We start from the raw sequence: 16,376 nt of genomic DNA on the forward strand, positions 1-16,376 counted from the left end.
AACTATTTTACTCTTTTTAATTTTACTTTGGATCATAGTATCACTACACTTGGCCACAGAACGTAACTTGGCATAGACATGAGATAAGGCACACTGCATCATAACTCTCTAGTTGCTCGCGCGACTCTTGCTTCCGTTTCCCAAAAGAAAAAGAAACATTTTGAACATGAAACTACCGTGAGACTCACTCATATTAAATATATTGACCCGGATAACTCACGACTTAAATCGAGTTTAGCTCGACATGTTTCGGCCTAATCCGTAGCCCTTCGTCCGATTTAAGACGTGAGTTATCCGGGTCAATATATTTAATATGAAAAAGAAACATACCCCGGCTCGCCGCCCGCCTCCATGTTGTTGGCAAGCGTGACGTCATTGGACCAGACGTCGTACTGCCACTTGCGCAGGCCGAGCACGCCGCACAGCACGCGCCCAGTATGGATGCCCACACGCATGTTCAACTGCACGTCCGTTGCCTCCACCACGGACCTGTAACAAGCGTATATCTATATTACTCGTATAACCTACAAGAAAAATCAATCACATCGTAACGTCGTATAATTACGGTGTCAACCCGCTTACTTAAACGTTTTGTTCCTTGTGCGCAGTGTTGCTTAGTTTGATGTATGCGCAGGACGCGTCTGTGAGATTACTGCAAAGTCAAAGTAATTTTTGCTTCCCATGACTTATCGCTTTACCACAACTAAACGAAATTTTCTGGTCTTCAATCAGTACCATATCAATCGAAAATCAATGATTCCCGTTAAAATAAGTTAATTAACTCCGGTTTTTAGCCATAACCTACTAAAATTACACACCGTGTCGTCATACTTGGAAAACACGTATTTAGAAAATTAGATCCATATTGAACCTAGAAATACTCGTAAACAGGTGCTATCAAAAAATACGTTTTCCGGAATACTTAGTAAGTTGGCACAGAAGTTAAACTTGTCCAACTAAAAGCGAAAGTGAAAGGTCAAGGGCAGAGTAAAATGTATTGACTAGAAATAAACAGTTTGTTTCGTATAGTATCCACTAAAAGTTTTACTAGTGAAACACTTCAGCTGTAAACTTAACAAACAGAGTGTAAACACGAAACGCAGATGTTTGAGTGTAGGCGGATTGCATTTCATTTATTACAAGATCGTTTCGACGTGAAAAATAAGATTTAATTTAAATCAACCAACAAGTTTAACCGCGCTATCATCTGGCGAATTTCCTGCGTTGTAAATCAGTGCATTTCAAACAGAACGTTGTTCTGTAATTCTTCAGAGTTCGGCTCGGTATTGAACGCGAAGACAAATCGCTCAGATTCTGGCGTCGGCGGACCGAGATAGGTACACAGTACGATGCATTAAGATCAGTATGAAAGCTTAAATACTTGCAGTCTAGAACGATATCGCTTGTATATTTGACCAACTTGGAAGGAATATTTATAGTCTTGCTGTTATAGGTAATTTAATTAGCGATAATATAAGTGAGGTAGTACCTAATTATATAAAGAAGCACTTCCAATTTCATTTTGCGACCGTGGCCGTGACCGCCGGCTGACGCACACATGCTGACATAACCCGAAAGCCAGAAACCTCATAAAATCTCATTCTCATTACACTGTCGTTATACGTGTGTAGTGTGTATACTGTTTATAGTTACGTGTGCTATGATAACTGTAAACACGGTGCACGGCGAAGGCTCGAAATCAATTACTTACCAAATTATATTCCGGGGGTTCATTCAAAGCCGTATACAAATTTATAATGACCGTTGTACTGAACTGTAAGCGGAATCATCGGTGCTAATGGATGTAGCTTTAAGTATTACCTATCCAATCCAGATAGACGGAAATAAATTATTAATGCTTTGTAGATTCTTCTCTAATATATTACCCATTGCGTTGATAACGTAACTTCGATGAGCGCCTACAATAATATGTCACAAGGTTATAAAAACTCCCGGTGAGCCAATTAAATAAACCGATGGCGAACTAATTACAAGGTAAATAAACTAAGAAGCTACCGTGTACACTTATTTATGATAAATTTTGGTGATAAATTAGCTTCAGTTAATTTTACTGCGCCTTTTTACAACCACAGCAGGGTTTACTGCGACAAATTAAACAAGGTTATAGCATTTTTACGACCGTTTTGATTCATGAAAAGTGCACATCGGAAGTCTGTTATGAATCGACACAATGCCTGTCATACGATGACTTATGACTTTTTTATTAAACCTACTGAAAACAACATGTTGTATACCTTTCGAGTAGCTGAGCAGTTAATGCAGCATAAATTAATCAAGTCGACAGACAGCGCTTGTATAATTTTTCATTAACTGCCGCCGGCAAATTGGCACGAGCGAAATTAGAGCCCCTCGAATTAAGCTAGCTTTATATTACTTTTAACTACCCTTTCAAAAAGTTACGACTGTTACAAACCCAGTGAAACGTCTGTTGAAATAAATACCAGGGCCATATTCAAAGGTATCGTTTCAGGAATCAGCAAAAGGTAAAATCGTTAACAAATTGATTGTGGAAATGAGCTAATTGACCATTGTGTTGGAATATCGCTGAAGTAGGTCAACAAGTACTATATTATTAACCTGTAAGATACCGTATTCCGCTTCATCGGATCCTTGTCACTGGCGACAACCTAGCTAACAGAGAGATGGAGAACAAATACGGGCCAAAAAATCACGGGATACTTTACAAAGATAACAATAATAAGATTCGCGATGTAATGACAATAACAACGATAACGACGTTTTTACTAATAAACACGTCGGGCTGATACAAATACTTGTTTAGCAAAGAATCTTTTGGTTCGGTTATAACTAGATTAGTATTTTTTTAATTAAATAAAAAACGAAACTTGGCGTAGAATATATTTGTGCGTATGTATGGTAATAATGTAGGTATACTCGGTTAGTAACAAATAGTAAATTTGTTAAATGCGTTCAAATTTAATACATTTACGTATAATCTAATTCATCACCAAATCGGACTACCTACTTAATTTAAGTAAACAACTGCGACTGAATAGTTATTTGCGACTATTTAGTTCGAAGCGTACTGATGTGCCACACCGAATTAAATTATAATCCGAGCCTAACTCTGCGTAGGCAGATGAGAGGCAAACCCGAGGCGAGGACGCCTAACTCAATTATGATATGTTAATTTTACTTTGTCATAATCATAACTGCGACTAAAAGCTTGCAAGGTTGTGTCGAGAAACAGATGTTTCGGCTTAGCAGGGATTAAACGGAAGTCAATTATGGAACCCCTTTTTCACTTCACCTTTCTTCAAAGTCTGCGAGATACGCTCGCGTGAATTACGTCTGAAATTTGCTTCATTTTGTGTTTTAATAGGATGAGTGAAAGGAAAGTAGCATTAAAACACTGGTTGATCACATCGGACGATATTGGGATGTCTTTTTGCGCGCCTTCATCCACCCAGCGGCTCCCGCCTCCCGACACATGTCAGTTGCGCGGACCAGCCCTTGAATATGGAATTAATCGGATCAGTGGCTTCTGGGACGAAAGGAAAACTTGTTTACACACTGCTCCACATTCTTTGATGTCGATTTATGAAATAAACGTTATTATTAACAACAGAAACACCGAAAGCCGTAAATAATAAATACACATGAATAAACTCGAATTGTGTAGTAACATTGAAATCTCATTGGAGAATATAAACGTGAGCGAGATAGTAAACGGTGTAAATTATCCGGAAACTACAGTGTTCGTGAAATCCGTCGAGCGGATGCGTTCCGCCTGCATCTTTTGACGTAAATAAATTTTAGCTAAATTCTATATGTCAAGTACGGCATGCACACCTACATTAAAATTAATTACTGGACACTACAAATTGGAGATACCTACTCTTTCCGGCGGCAATCATCAATTTTCCATTTCCTGTTGTGTTTCGGCGTGGAGAGTAAGACAGCCGGTGAAATTTCTGGCACTTGAGGTATCCCATCTTAGGCCTCTAGGTTGGCAACGCATCTGCAATACCCCTGGTGTTGCAGATGTTTATGGGCTGTGGTGCTCTCTTACCATCAGGAGACCCAATTGCTCGTTTGCCACCCAGTCGAATAAATAAAAAATAAAAAAGAGCGCAGCCCAGATTTTTCATAAAAATTAAACAGATTTTTAGTCACAACATCACACAATCAGTTCAGTTTAACAATACTTAATTGAATTGTTTTTTTTTTCGTCATAGGGACTTGTTTAATAGGGCAACCGATCCCCATAAATATCAATTTAAACAGTAAAAAAAATACCGGAATAGATAGGCAGACAGTATCACAACAGCGAACGTATCCCTAAGAAAGGCTGTAAGAAGTAATTGAATGCGAAGATAAATTGGAACTGTACGTTGGTAGCTTTACGACAAGTCTCCTGCAAAAGCCAGTTGCTTACACTCACATAACACATGAATACGTCTTGCTGATCTGAATTATTTCAGCTAAGCCGCACTCTTATCTAACGGTGCAGGGCAGGGCTTCGCGCTCATACCGGTAATCGTTCCGTAATCTACAGTCAACAGTCGTGCCAGCATTGTTTGTGGTGCTGGGCTGAAGCTGTTGCACGATATTGCAGTCGCTTATTTATTTTCGTGGCAACACATATCATCCTAATACTTATGACGGGTGCTTCAATAGGCGCCAGTAAGCGTGCATGAAGCGGACATATGTTGACGCCACTAATCTATTTATATGCCCGTTTTGTGAACAACGGCTAGTGTTAATTGATGCTTGTTTGCATGATTAACGACACGCAGTCACTTGGCGCATCACTTGCAAAGAGTCTGTACGTTTTAGATGATGCGTCAGACAATTTTGTAAGGGATATTTCGGGAAAAATTACTTGGGTCAAGGCCATAGTGTCAAGAACGAACGTTAATTGTAAATGCTATTGAACATCATAACCGTTAAAAATAATGAACATGTAATAGTGGGTCCACATTTATACTCTATTATTTAAACGTATCAAGATTAGGTGCATGGTATCGAGCACGCCTATACTATATTTATTTTACTATACTTGTTTTATTTTATTTATGGGGATTTAATATAATAATAATAAATCCATTTATTTCGGGCAACTTCGCCCATAGAATAAATACCTTACTAACATACATATAATCAATAATATTTAAAAATAATTTAATTTAATTTGATTTAAGATTTTGACCTACGCGGTGCAACATCGATCGCAACGGATACGACACGGCGAGTTTCATATTCGCCATTGGCGCCGGAATGGGGGTGCAAGAGGGTGCACTTGCACCCCCTGGCGTAAAAGAAAAAAAAATAGAACAAGACAAAGATATGTTCAGAATGAAAATGAAACCTATAAATGCAACTTTCTATATGCATATGCAAGATGTAAAATAACCTGAAAATAATCCTGCCCGCACCCATGGTAATTGCGTATTTTTTCGCGTTCAAAATAAGGATCTTCGCGACGGGGATCCTAGACGGAGACCCTTAGCGTGAATGACATTAGATATTAGATAAAGCTCAACCAATCTAATTTAAGTTCAAAATTGTTTGATAAAGACAACGATTTTAAAGTGGAAGACTGAGGATCGGATTATAAACTACCCACTAATTTGTATTTGTAAATAATAGCGTGCAATAAAAGATTTAAGAAAACTGGGTTCGTTTCATCAATCAAACGATCACTTTGAAGGTTCTGGAACACGTGCTGAGAAAGACCAAGTGACCATCGCATTAACCTTGTTAGTGTCAGAGTAGTAAATTAAGATTTACAACAAAAACGTCGCTAGACGGCCCGCAATAAATAATGTCTTTATTATATTTTTGCGTGGGCTATATTAAAGTTTAGCCCTTACCCGCGGTTTCGCTCGCGTATACCAATACATAGGCATTCGAATTGCGATTCTGAGAATTTACACAATTTCGATGGGAATTCCCAAAAATTTGATCGCGGTACAAGGGCGTATCGCGATACAGGCAGCCCATCCCCCAAAAGATGCTGGAATGCTCTCAAACCGTAGAGTAATATTACATAGGCATAGCATTTACCTTATATATATTCTTGGTTTGTCGGCGCCTGCCCTCCCCCCCGCCCCTAACAAAATCCTAGCTACGCCCTTGTCGCGGTATTCATATAGGTTACGTGTTATGTTATGACTTATGACCAACACCGTACAAATTGCATATCTCTAGATATAGCGGTTAACATTTTGAGATTTTACATAGCTCCCGTAACGTAGGTATGGATGAAAAGTAGCCTGTGTTATTCTACACGTCCAGCTTTCTACAAGGTACTAAAATTTCAGCATAATCCGCCCAGCCGTTTTAGCATTAAGGAATAAAAAACACACACATATCACATTTTGCATTAATGGTGTTAGTAGTATTTGTAAACAAGGGTATAGCAGCTGAGAGCGGACAGGCGTCTGAAATGCCATCCCGGCTTGAGGTTTGCGGCGGCGGTCACACTATGTTGATTGCCGATCGCACTTATTTTTACTTTGTGTAGACTGCGCGATAACTCTTCATAATTTATATCCACCACGGTAAATAAGCTAAATAACTTTAAAAAGGAGAACCAGACTAGGTACATACCTACCTATGCGAATTAGGTACGAGAGATGGGACATAGTTTCGACGTCTTTCAGAATTGATAGCTAGTCAACATCAAATAAACAATGAAACCAAAATGTTGCTAAGCTGCCGCATTTATTCATTTCAGAAATCGTATCTAATGATATTGTCCTAACTTACACCTACCTACATCCATGAAAACTTGGTTTTTCTTACTGTATTGGAATGTTTCTCTGGTCTTTAAGTGGCATTCTTGAGAGAGTGGTGCGGTCGCCGGATGAGGATTGGTAGGTTAGTAGTGTGGTGGTTTTCCAGAGTTCGTAGTTGGTCTATTGCCACCACTGCTGCTCTCACGTTAGGTCCCTTAGAATATTTGAATGAACCTAAGATTCGTCAAATTCTTTTTTTGGTACAGAATTTTAGTCTATGCCGCCCAGGACATAATAATGAAACAAAGACGAGGAGCTTCGGCCCTGAAGTGGAACATAAAAACATAGGTAGATAACCTTTACATAACACAAGCTTTGTTTACCTTGGGACTAGATTAATATTAAATGGTATCAAGTGTCCCGTGATATTTACCATTAGGTATTATTATTACACATACTGCTAAAACCATAATTCTTCATTCTATTTTCGCCTATGTCGCTTAATAACGTACGAAATGAAAACCCTTAATTATCTTTTAACGACAACATAAATACCATTTCGAATGATATCAAAAGATGAAGTAACCGTTTTAAAGCCAGCAATAAGTGCAGCATTGGGCCTCGTGGTGGCCTATTAACCTTCAGCCCACCCAGGACTCACGGGCGGGAGTATATTTAGCGCTCCTTTGATGAGTACGCGCTGATAGGCACTGCTCTGGCGTACGGTCGGCCGCTCTGCACCGCGCCCTACTCGATTTTATATAAAATATCGAGAAAATACTAGGGAAACCTTGAAACATTTTGGAAAAAGCTTTACAGCATTGAATTAATGCTTATCGTGGGATTTAATTTTCACAAAAATTAAAAGTACGTACGTGAGCGGCTATTACTGTTTAATGTGTGACTCTCGCCATCGTAGGTATTCCCCGTCTTTTTCTATCCACATCCTAAATCACTTGACAAAAAAACATATGAATGAATACGATTAGGTACGCTTCCAATTACATTAGACAAATAGCCTCAGCTTAGGAACCAGCTTCTATTTTGCTGTATTACCTATCTGTTTAATGGAACAACAAAATTAGTTGGAGTTAAATAAGTTGAACAACTTAACGACGGTAGTTAAAACTTAAAAACCGGCCAAGCTCAGGTAAGATAATATGGTTCCAACTCTCGGCCTATATTTTGCAGTTTCACGTAAATTATATGCGAAGCTAAATTTAACAATGAGCATTTCACAAAAAACACCTCAAATAACCGAAAAGCTATTCAACGCTGCGCATGTGAAGTTCCAAATCCGATCTGCTCGCGCGTGAGAACTATGAGTCAGTTCCTGTTGCCATGAGAGGCCTGGGTACAACAATGGGTATGTATGGGTTGGGTTTATTGCTAATACGTACAAAAACAATAGGTACAAATGGCGATGTCACATATTCAGTCATACTAACAACGGAAATATCTTTTTCATTTTTCATTTAGATATTCACAGGAACATATGGTGTACATAAATGCTCTTATAGTAGATAGCAGTCCCTTAATACATTCAGCCGTAAAAGGTGTGTTTCTTTTTATTTATTTTTATTTTTATCTTACGATAATAGTTGGTTATTAATAATATAAGTGATACTTATTAAAACAAACGATATAAAATTCGTAGAAACTATGGCGCACAGTAACATAATAAAGCCCTTTGTTTTATACAAGCCGTATTATGTAAGGTTGTTAACTCAATGCTGCATGTGACATGCGACAGTATTGTAAATATTTGTTTCAATACACGCCTAATCGTTAAAAGCTCGTATAATATCTATTAAGGACCGTCCCCACAGACAAAAGCTCATTTGCGAGCTTTGTAATGTTGAGCCTAACGTCTATATTGCTTAATGTTTTTTGACAATAAATCCTCGTGACGAGTTCAAAGTGAATATACAACGATGGTTACCGCGCCTTACGCATGCCTATCTATCTACTAACCTATAGGATAAAATTATGTAATTGATCGGGTTTACTAACAATTATAGTAAGTGCCCTTTTACCTGTTAATATAGGTAGTCGTTTAGTAAATTAGTTGAAACACGTAAGCTATTAGGTACCGCTCGTATTACAGCTTTAACACTAGGTACAAACCTACCGATTCTCCTTGGAAAAAACTTTTTCGCTGGAGGGCAGTTCTCTACGAAGGAAACAGCATACTTTTCAGAAATAAATCCTAAATTAATAGTGAGCCCATAGTAAAGCTTTTTCTGCTTCCACAGTACAAACAAACATCTGTTACTGTAATTAAAATAAAAGAACCCGGAAGAGCACTTTTACACTGTTTTTTACGGACTTTCTACACTCATATTCATTTATCACGAAAGTTACGGGCAAGAGTTTTTAGAAGAAGGTTTTTCGGGCGTAGCATGTCCAATTCTTCCTTCTTAATATGATCATGTAGGAGGTCTTTACTTTTACAATATTCATTCAGTCATACCCAAAATAAAATAGCGAAAGGCGGCGTACGGTATATCGAAACCACGGTCGATGGAAAAGTAGTTGAAACGTAACTTTCTTTTAAAAGAAAGTATGGAATCATAACATTTATTTTAGTTTATAATATGCCAAGAAGGAAGTTTTTTATTGCGAGAAATGAGTTTTCATTTAGGTTACGTTTCCACCACAGAAGTGCGAGGATGCGTTGCGAGGAATGTTTGTCATGATCATGAACCAATGGAAACTCTTAATTTGCCTATCCTCGCTCCGGCGAGCTGTTTCCACTAGAGCTGAGCTGAGGCTGAGCGAGGATAAGTAAATGAACGCATTCTCGCACATCTCTGGTGCAATTTCTGCTGCATTCGATGTTATACAGTCCAATTTATGTCACACGGCGATATTAATTAATTGTATACACACTGTATGAAACCAAAATTACAAGACCGAAAACACGCGACACAATACAAAAAAGGCTTTACCCTTAAGAGCGTTTATACCTGCTGAGCTGGCAACGTTGCATTTTTGATATTTTTTCTCGATTATTCCATAAAAATTGAATGAAAATTAAAAATGTGGTCTGATAGAACTGTTCTAAATATATAAGTTAATGTGTCTACTCCAATAATTATTCGTGATAGACTTTTATATTCTTTAAAAACGTGCAAATGTTTAACGGTTTTTAAAGAAAATAAAATGAAAAAACGCAACGTTGCCAGCTCAGCAGGTATAAACGCTCTTAAAGTGGTTTTGTAATTACTTACGCGATAGCATCGATCATGTCGAGCCCCATCTCGACGGTGCAGCGCGCGTGGTCGGACCGCGGCTCGGGCAGCCCGGACACGCAGTAGTAGCAGTCGCCCAGGATCTTGATGCGGAGACAGTGGTTGTCCTGGTAGAGAAACATGTTGCCTCTTAGATATAAGTATTACTAACCGTTAAGGTCTCTACCTACTTCACCCTATCATGCCATACATAACCGTAATAGGAACGCATCAATAACGCAATGTCAAACGCATACATGACACGCGACGCCGACGGTTGGTTACGGAACGTGCTACGGTGTAAAGGGTTGACTCCTTTAGTCTATAAGAATTAATGTATCTGTTAACAAAAAATATAGATTTAATTTGAAATAAACAATTATTATTTTGTAGGTACTCGAAAGATTTTCTCGACATTAAGGGCCTGTTTCACCACTTGTCGACTAACTTTAAGTGTCAGATAAAAGTAATGCCGTCTTTGTTTATTCGGACAAAACAAACAGAGACGGCATTACTGATATCCGTCACTTAAAGATAGTCGACAAGTGGTGAAACAGGCCCTAAGTCGGTTATTTTTGGTACAGGATACGGACATATGCCAAGTATCAAGTTATCAAGTTACCGTGCGTCAACTGTGTATGTTTGTGAATTTTGCTGTATTTGTGATTGTTTTCTTAGTTGTTGTACAGTGGTAGAGAAGTTGGATTCAGGAATTATTATTGTCGGTACGGGTTTCCGACCACGGGCCCATGGGGACCCAGTCATTTGAAAGGCATTCATGGGACCGAAGCTAACATGGAGAGGCCTTTGGTACCATATAATGTAAAATTATTAATAACAACAGTACAAATGTGGTCTGTTTTCACGAGTTCTATTATTAGTTCTACAAATGAAACTAAATTCATTAAGTGGTGGAAAATATCGAAATAATTTATCGTAAGTATCAATTATATCATTGAACTTTTACTGTTGCGACCTAGTTACCTACATCTTACAAATATTATACGAAATTTGGTAGGTGCGACACGGAAATAAGAATGATCCATACTAATCGGTGAAGATATGTGAATGTTTTTTCTTATGATATGTGAGTAGTTAAAGAAACTGTATATTCTGAACCTCTTTTACAATACTTAGCAGCTCTCATTTAATGTTCATAATTCAGTAATTTAAGAAGTACCTATTCCAATCATTAGTCTAAAATCTCTAATCCATACTCAACAAAGGTCTAAGATTCGCCGATCATGAAAAGACCCTACATTCGCCAGTGAAGCTTTCACAGCATGCGAAAATCAATTTACCATTTTATACCTACTCCCAGTTTTCAATGAACCTTCTGTATATCCCAAATTCAGCTCTTTATTATGAGCAAAGATGTTTTCTGCCTCAACAAGCCATTAACCAATTTCGACGTATAAGTTATTTATGAAAGCACATCTCAAATAGAAGGCCGATAGCTACAATGTATTCGTTGTATAAAATTCATGAGCCGAGCGGTTTCGCCCGACGTGTTACGTTACTTACTGGAATGCTCTCTTGTTGTGATGATTGGATTTTCATATTTCCGGTAGACGGATGTTACTAAAATCAGCAATTTTATTTCACAATATTGTACTTAATTATTAATATTCTGGAGCCTAGTAAACTTATACAAATATAGCTTTATTAAAGTCCTGAATAGTGCCAAAGTTTAAAACTTTGGCCTTCGCAGGTATTTAGGCCACGGGTTGGCAGGCAAGAAAAAGTGCCTACTATTATTTCTTTACACATAATAAACAATCGGAGCGCAGTATTTACACGTAATATAACTGCAGACTACATTTAATTTTGGTTTAATAAGGCTTAGTACCTCACGACAAAGTAATCCAATGCCTACTGAGCCCGCACCGTGCATTCTGAAGCTTGAACTCTGGTATTTATTTCAGTATCAATTTTTCTGATTGATGCCTTCAGCTTAATAATTCAATTTCTTAATGGAGTTGCGGTGTCAGTTTGGAAAGCCAAAAAAGCTTTTAAATGTACTTACTTGAATAGAAGCGGCATGTCGAGGCAGTAATTAGGGTTGTTCAGTTCTCAAATGTATCTACTGCCTAAATGAAAATATGTTAACGAGTAGAAAGAAAGGTGTGATTTTGAAATTACTGGTATTACCGATATTAAGGACGAAGGATTGTTAAATTAAGACTAAATGTCATGGCTTAAAATAGAAAAACTCCGTGATATGTTGGATTATGTATTTAGAAATGCATAACTGCTATCTTGTACTATGGTAAAATTATCTAACTGTCCTAAGCATTACAATAAAATTCTATTTACAAATAAGTAGTACTTAGTTTATTAACAGCAAATCTTACTGCTCGGATTTCGCTTACTTTTCGCAGAAATTTAAATTCGGTGTACGAATTTATATTGGATGGCAATGCAAGTATATAGTTGATCGATTCAGGCGTTACTTTGCGCAGATCCATATCAATAAAACACACTATTTTACGTTGCTTCTCCGCCACAAATCGTGCACAACAGCTCCGTCTGTCCGACACAAATGCAAAACTCGTCCTTCTCTCACACATCAAACAATGTCACACAGCAACTGTCACAAGCCCATATTTTTTGTGTGGTGAAGGTTTTTTTTTAATGACCACGGCAGGTTCGCATGTTGACATAAATGACACATTGCATGACCATATTACTTAAATTTCCATTAAATACAAGCGAAATAAATGTAATGGAACAATATAAATTAAACTAGGTACATGTTTTGTCAACTTACGCTGGCGAGTTGGTCAAATCTGCCGAAGAGTTCGTTTAGCAACCGCACCAACTCCTGAGCACTGCACTGCGATGCGAGCACCGTGAAGCCCACTATGTCAGCGAACAGTATACTAAAAAAAAAAATTAGTTTAATACACGTCAAGCTAGCATGTAGTCGCAATGAAAATGCATCGCAAAGTTTCACGAGTCCAAAAATGATGATGAGTAACATTAATAACGATTAAGCAAAATTATTTCGCCTGTGGCAACGTTTAAAAAATACGCGGAACTGTGCGGACAGCTTAGTAATTTATTCCATAAAGACCGTAATAAAATGATAAAAAACGGCTATAACACTGAGTTAAGTAATAAAAAAATTCAATGTCCCAGCTACATATTCTTTGTTGCTTTGACAACGCTCTCCTGACCTTTGGCTTTATACAGTTTGAACAATCACAAATAGCTTTCGTGATTCTTACAATCAGGCGCCTCTATTGTTTAGTCACTTTGATCCCTTTTACTTTTCAACATTAACAAGAACAGAACAGCGGTATTAACAATGGGCATCTCGCGCCCGTCATCTTTGTTCTCTTTAAACACCACGCGCCGTTACAAAGCTCCGACACGCGTGTTTTCACCGCGTTCCAAAACATAAAAGCGTAATTTTGTTTTGGTCGTTTCGTGATACATTAATGTTGTGAAAAGTTATATGATAATCCTCTTATGTCCAGGGATGCGAGCGCCAAAGTGGTTTCACATATAATCCGCAATGAAAAGATGCCGGCTTTGGCAGGCACGCCCGATGATACGTGTATCGTAGCGATGTACATCAACCTGTTATTTTCCTCAAAGGACTTCGATGTTTAATCAAATTGTTCTGCATAGTTAAGTTCTACGAGGCTCGGCTTAGTTCCCACACAGCTTCTCTTTGTAACGAGCGCCGCGTCGCCTTATGCGTTAGCCAGTGTTCACAGAATGCTAATTAAATGCGTGTTTTTTTAATCTTAATTCTCGTTTTTATAACTAAGTAGTAATTATTTTGACAGATTCGATAAAAAATATTTTTTAGTTAATAAATGTCTTCTTTCTTTCTTTCTTAATGCAAAATGTATTTATTTATTTAGTACCTAAATATATATACAGTAGGTACATAAGAAGCACAGAAGAAACTCATAATTCATACGTAAAATATGTACTAATTAGGCACAATTTTCTTGAATTTCTCGTCTCTAAAACCAATAATACAAGATAAAGAGTGCTTTTTAGATCTACATATTGACTACAGATTGTTAGTCAAACAAAGAATAAGGAATAAAGAATAAGGTCCAATTTTTTTTTTTCAATGTTTATATTATTTCTACCATGCAAAAAAACCGTATTGGTTGTTAATCAAGCAAATACGAGTACGTAACAAATTTATTGTTTCGCTTCTATTTGGTTGATTGGCGAAGCGTGTAAAGACTTGAATATTTGCAGCGCAAGGAATGTAAAAGTACTTATTATACATTTTACTAGGCTTAGTCGGCTTTAAATACTTTCTTACATCTATGACACTATTTTTATGGTGTTTTTCAGAGCATTTCTTATGAATAACTTACAACAAATTATATCACATTATTTGTTCCTAGATATAGGTATCTATCTACGCTATACTTAGGTACATATTGGTTAGGTTAGCATAGTATCTAAAGCGATGTCGTGTGAGCAAAAAGATATGACATCACGGCCACAAACCGAACTCATAACCGTTAAGCTATCGGCCATTAGTAAATTACTGTCCGGAAAGCGCCGTAAAAAACTCAGAGAAATCATTGTTTCTCTTGGCTCTTCGTTCGCATTTGAACAATAAAACACAATGGAAGCGAACCCAGACAGTAGTCAGACAGGCAATCCTATCAGCGGAATATCCGTTTAGGCTAAACGGATCAAGTACGGTAATACGGCGACCCGACGTGACGTCAGCACCGCACCCTTTGGGCGACAGGCCACCATACACCATAAAGCAAGGCGCGAACGGAAACAATGCTAATTGCATTAGAATAATAAGTTTTCCCAACACCCAGGCTTGCCGGAGCTCTGAACAAACAACTCTTTTTAGGGTTCCGTAGCCAAAATGGCAAAAACGGAACCCTTATAGTTTCGCCATGTCTGTCTGTCTGCATGTCCGTCCGCGGCTTTGCTCGGGGGCTATCAATGCTAGAAAGCTGTAATTTTGCACGAGGGGGGATATATATATATATATATCCCCCCTCTAAAATTTGAAAAAATCAGAATGGTAGTAAGTATATCAAACTTACAAGGAAAACTATAACGGTTGAGTTTTCTTGAGAATTATTAGTAGTTTAAGAGTAAATAAATAGCAGCCTAAGGTATAAAATATACCTAAACTTGGAATATTCCGTAAAAAATACGAAATCCTTAGAAAAATATCATTTAATTTTTTCGTAATGGCTACGGAACCCTATTTCGGGCGTGTCCGACACGCTCTTGGCCGGTTTTATTTTTATTAAATTGAACTGCTCGAATACTTCATTCATATTGCACAATCAAACGATCACAATAAGTAATTTAAAAAGAATGCCGAAAATTTATATTTCCTGACTTCAATTTATTTGACTGTGCGAACGCCGAATGCATTTTTTGCCTCGAAATTGCGGCAAAGCACGTATTTCATTATGAAAACTCGTGCTGAAAACAGCAAAATTTCATTTTTAATAAATAGGTAGGTACCTCAAAAAATATCCAAAACGAATTCAGTTTAGGCCACGATAAAGCCTTCTTTGGGTTTCGAAATCCTGACAAAAGAAAATCCTTACGCAACACGCCCCTACAGGGAAATCGAGAAATTCTTATTTGCGGTCTATTATGAAGGTAGACTTGTCTCACATTTCATCTTACTCGTACTTGCGCTGGGACACGACCCCTTAGTTAACTCTAAAACCTTCGCATTTATTTCGCATAACAACTGTATCGAATTCGGACAAAACTTGTAATATTAAAAAAAAGCGCCTATTTAAAAAAACACCATACCTACTTTTATGTTAATATTAAATACGTATGATATTTTTTGTAAGTAATTAATTGATGTTCTTTCCATTACATGGTAATTAATTGGCACGAAGTCTATATTTCTTTTTAAAATTCCTTTGTTTTAATTTTTATTGTGGTTGCATGCAGATAGAATGTCGCAAACGACTTGCTCGCAACGAGAACCCAGTTTGGTCTTGTCTTTCCAACAAGTGCAGCATTTTTGAGATGTGGCAGATAGCCAGAGTTATATAGAGTCGACTGGGCATGTTCATTTCGACTTGAGAACCATAGGTGACACGGACAGTTCATTGATTATATGAATGCCTCGGCAAACATGTCCAACGGCCAAACCAACTTGTGATGGATGGAGTGGTCGGTAATATGATGAACAAAGCCGTCACGTCATTCACATCGATTAGACGAGCAGCGTAATGAGTAGTGAAGGGCTTCTCCGGCCGCCCCGGTAATGTGACGTGACAGTAACTCGGGGCTCGGCTGCCGTCGCCGGGAGCTGACCGGACATGTCTGCCGCCCTTAGACACGTGCTCATATCCAACATCCTGATTTATCGCATGATATATTCATAGATCTATTAACTTCTTTTTCTGGCCTTGATTGCGTCGGAACCACTTGATTG

The 16,376-nt window shown here is 37.9% G+C and overlaps 2 protein-coding genes across 2 annotated transcripts in view; both read right to left on the reverse strand.

The window, feature by feature from the left end:
• The window catches only part of rut (adenylate cyclase rutabaga), a 114,603-nt gene that overhangs the window by 37,235 nt on the left and 60,992 nt on the right, over positions 1-16,376 (reverse strand). Inside the window, exon 8 of the mRNA XM_074087778.1 lies at positions 331-489. Within this exon, the coding sequence (XP_073943879.1) occupies positions 331-489 (159 nt within the window). The remainder of the gene's footprint in view (positions 1-330; positions 490-16,376) is intronic.
• The window catches only part of LOC141427677 (uncharacterized), an 8,063-nt gene continuing 1,641 nt past the window's right edge, over positions 9,955-16,376 (reverse strand). Inside the window, exons 4-5 of the mRNA XM_074087274.1 lie at positions 12,729-12,840; positions 9,955-10,086 (exon numbers count right to left, since the gene is read on the reverse strand). Of these exons, the coding sequence (XP_073943375.1) occupies positions 9,955-10,086; positions 12,729-12,840 (244 nt within the window). The remainder of the gene's footprint in view (positions 10,087-12,728; positions 12,841-16,376) is intronic.

The sequence above is a fragment of the Choristoneura fumiferana genome, chromosome 5 (assembly GCF_025370935.1).
Source record: "Choristoneura fumiferana chromosome 5, NRCan_CFum_1, whole genome shotgun sequence".
Classification (NCBI taxonomy): Eukaryota; Metazoa; Arthropoda; class Insecta; order Lepidoptera; family Tortricidae; genus Choristoneura; species Choristoneura fumiferana.